Source organism: Echinops telfairi, unplaced genomic scaffold, assembly GCF_000313985.2.
Source record: "Echinops telfairi isolate 266 unplaced genomic scaffold, ASM31398v2 ScPeMD7_5;HRSCAF=22, whole genome shotgun sequence".
Lineage (NCBI taxonomy): Eukaryota > Metazoa > Chordata > Mammalia > Afrosoricida > Tenrecidae > Echinops > Echinops telfairi.
In genome coordinates this window covers 19,832,144-19,834,864 of record NW_022103901.1, presented here as the reverse complement: position 1 = coordinate 19,834,864, position 2,721 = coordinate 19,832,144, and the positions used below count along the sequence as shown (strand labels likewise).

Below are 2,721 nucleotides of genomic sequence, written 5' to 3'. Positions count from 1 at the left end.
AACGCCAAGGGAAAGCTCAGCACAGCCTCCATTTGTGCAACAATGTGCTTGACGCGGACAGCACAGCATCAGTGCTCCTGAGAACAAGAGTCTCGTGGAAGGGCAGAGAAGTGTCTGAAAGAAGGGGTCGCGATCTTATATAATCGCATTGTGGCATGAGGTGATGTGCTCCAAAGCCCTCTTCTGGAAAGTCCACACTCTGGAATTTGTGGTCCAACAAGCCCTACGGAACCAAGAGCTGATGTGGGAAAGGCTACGTAGATGCTAGAAGCTGGTAAGAAACAAAAATATCTTCAAGCCTCCTTCAAAGGCAGAAAAGACAGAGAGGCGCTCCTAAAAGCGGCAGGCTCGCTCTTCAACGGAAAGTTGCAGAAGACCTCCAAATGCTCCATTAGTGTGTTAATTTCGGTTGGGAAGAAATTAGAGAACACAGCGGGGAAAGATGGAATTACGCTGGGAAACAGAATCCTCGTAGATAGCGAGGCTTCCTCCGAGGCAGTGCATGCAAAGGAGTCAGGGTGAAGAAGAACAGGCAGAAGGGGCAGAGGCGAGAAGGAGGCATCAGCCAGCACACAGGTTACATTACCTTGATGGGCTCGCATTTCAGGGAGCGCCTTTTCTAAGACAGCTAATGCTTTTCTATGGTAATCTGCTTGGGCTTCTAATAACTGAGAACAGACCCACATTCAAAAACAAAAGTCACGTTAGCATCGGATGGACACACGTAACAATGACTGAGCAAAACCAAAAATGATTTTTTTTTTTTTTGCTTTTGCAAAAAAGCTACGATTTGTTTTTACAACGCTCTCACGTATTGCCAAAGACAGGGGCTTACCGTAACAAAGAATTTGCCATACTCTCCTTCTTTGGCCATAAAGTTGTACATGTCTGCGGCAAGCTGATCCTGGGGAAGTGGGAGAAAAGAATGTCAGTGGAGAAAAAAAACTGAGAAAGATATTTTTTTTTAAAGAAAAGAAAAGAGGATGAAATCAGCCCCGAATTACATACTCATCACCTAACTGAGCAAACCAGACCACAGAACAGAGAAGGAGGATGCTGACTACGGATCGCCATGAAAACACGTCCATCCTACATGGTAAACATTCCTGTGTAAGGGGCAATAGGCAGAGCACTATTTATAGAGTAGGCTACCATCAGGATAAAAAATATGATTTATTGCCACATGTGTATACAAATACCTCTGGAGGAAAAAACAAGAACTGACAGACGAGGATGACCTGCTCGGAGCAGTGAGAATTCAGCAGAAGGAAGACAAGAATGGGAGAAAGACCTTACTCTAAGCGGTTTCATACTTTGGATATTTACACTAAATTAACTACTTACACAAGTTTAAAAAAAAATTTTTTTAAGTGACAGGTTAGATAAATGTGTGTGTATATGTATAAGCATGTTTGCTTTCAAGGTACACACGTTAATGCAAAGGTTCTCCCATCTTTGAAAATTGAGAAATGCTATTAGAATAACCGAGAAAGTAACGGAGTCAATTCTGAAAACCTAAACTGCGAAAGGCAGACAAGGCAAATTTAAGTGAAAGCCGGAATGGTCAGCATGGGTGGAAGATGGCAACGACCAATGGTGGGTGTGCGCCACGCTTGGTGGCCAAGGCGCTTCCATCAAGCAATTCTGCAGGGACTCCAAACCACGGCCGTTCAATCAGTTCCCACTCACAGCAACCCTGTAGGGCAGGGTTGAACCACCCCTGTGGGTTTCCCAGACTGTAACTCTTTACAGGTGTAGAAAGCCTCGTTTTCCTCCCCTGGAACAGCTGACGGGTTCAAATCGCTGATGACACCAGCGATCCTCATGTAGGAACAGAAGGCAAGAAATGAGGCCTCAGGCCTGCTCAGATAAGGAGCTGGAACTCAGACCAACACACACCTGTCACAGGTGAAGACAGGATCCCTGAGGAACTATATTCTCAATGGAAGAATAGATTCTAAAAGCGTCTGCTTATGAGCACCTGGAAATCATGAGGATGCTTATCTGCGCTAGAACTGGCTCTGAGTCTGGGGCCAAAATTAGAAAGTGCTTCTGAGAGTTCATGAAGTAGGCCTGTTCTCGTGAGGGTTTGAGTCTATTATGTGTGTGCCCAATAACCCCCACACTGAGAGAATTTTGCTAGAAATGGTCCTCGGCTGGGAGTGATCTCTGGGGAGATTCACTCAAACCCCAAGAATTGCACAGATCTAAAACTCTTCTCAAGATGAACTTCAAATAAAAAATTACAAAACACATAACCAAACTTCCACCATTTTTACAGAGAATTTTAGAAAGTAGAATTACCAGACACTATTAAAATGAACCAATAAGATTCTAACAATCAAACAACACATAAAACTCCAACAGAAAAACAAACAACCCAATCATAAAATGGGTGATGGAAAAGAGTCTCACGAAAGTGAACATTCAAATGGCCGTCCAACACATGAAAAGGAGCACAGGGTGATTAGTTATCAGAAATATGGAAATCAACTACTAGGATGGCGATTAAAAAACAAAACAAATAAATGAACAAATATAGGAAAAATGCTCATGAGGCTATGGGGACAACAGAACCTTATTCATTGTTGGTAGGAATGCAAGATGATACAGCCACTAGTGAACTTGAAGATAAATCTCTAAATACTAATCTGTTGGAGGAATAACCTTTTTTAATGAGAAAATTAAAGAAAACACAAAAATTCTGTAAGACACGAGCAA

At 42.8% G+C, this 2,721-nt stretch overlaps 1 protein-coding gene across 3 annotated transcripts in view; it reads right to left on the bottom strand.

The window, feature by feature from the left end:
- The window catches only part of ARHGAP17 (Rho GTPase activating protein 17), a 57,015-nt gene that overhangs the window by 37,562 nt on the left and 16,732 nt on the right, over positions 1 to 2,721 (bottom strand). For all 3 annotated transcript variants that reach the window (XM_004705707.2, XM_045300191.1, XM_045300190.1), the window contains exons 7-8: positions 836 to 904; positions 587 to 668 (exon numbers count right to left, since the gene is read on the bottom strand). In XM_004705707.2, the coding sequence (XP_004705764.1) occupies positions 587 to 668; positions 836 to 904 (151 nt within the window). The remainder of the gene's footprint in view (positions 1 to 586; positions 669 to 835; positions 905 to 2,721) is intronic.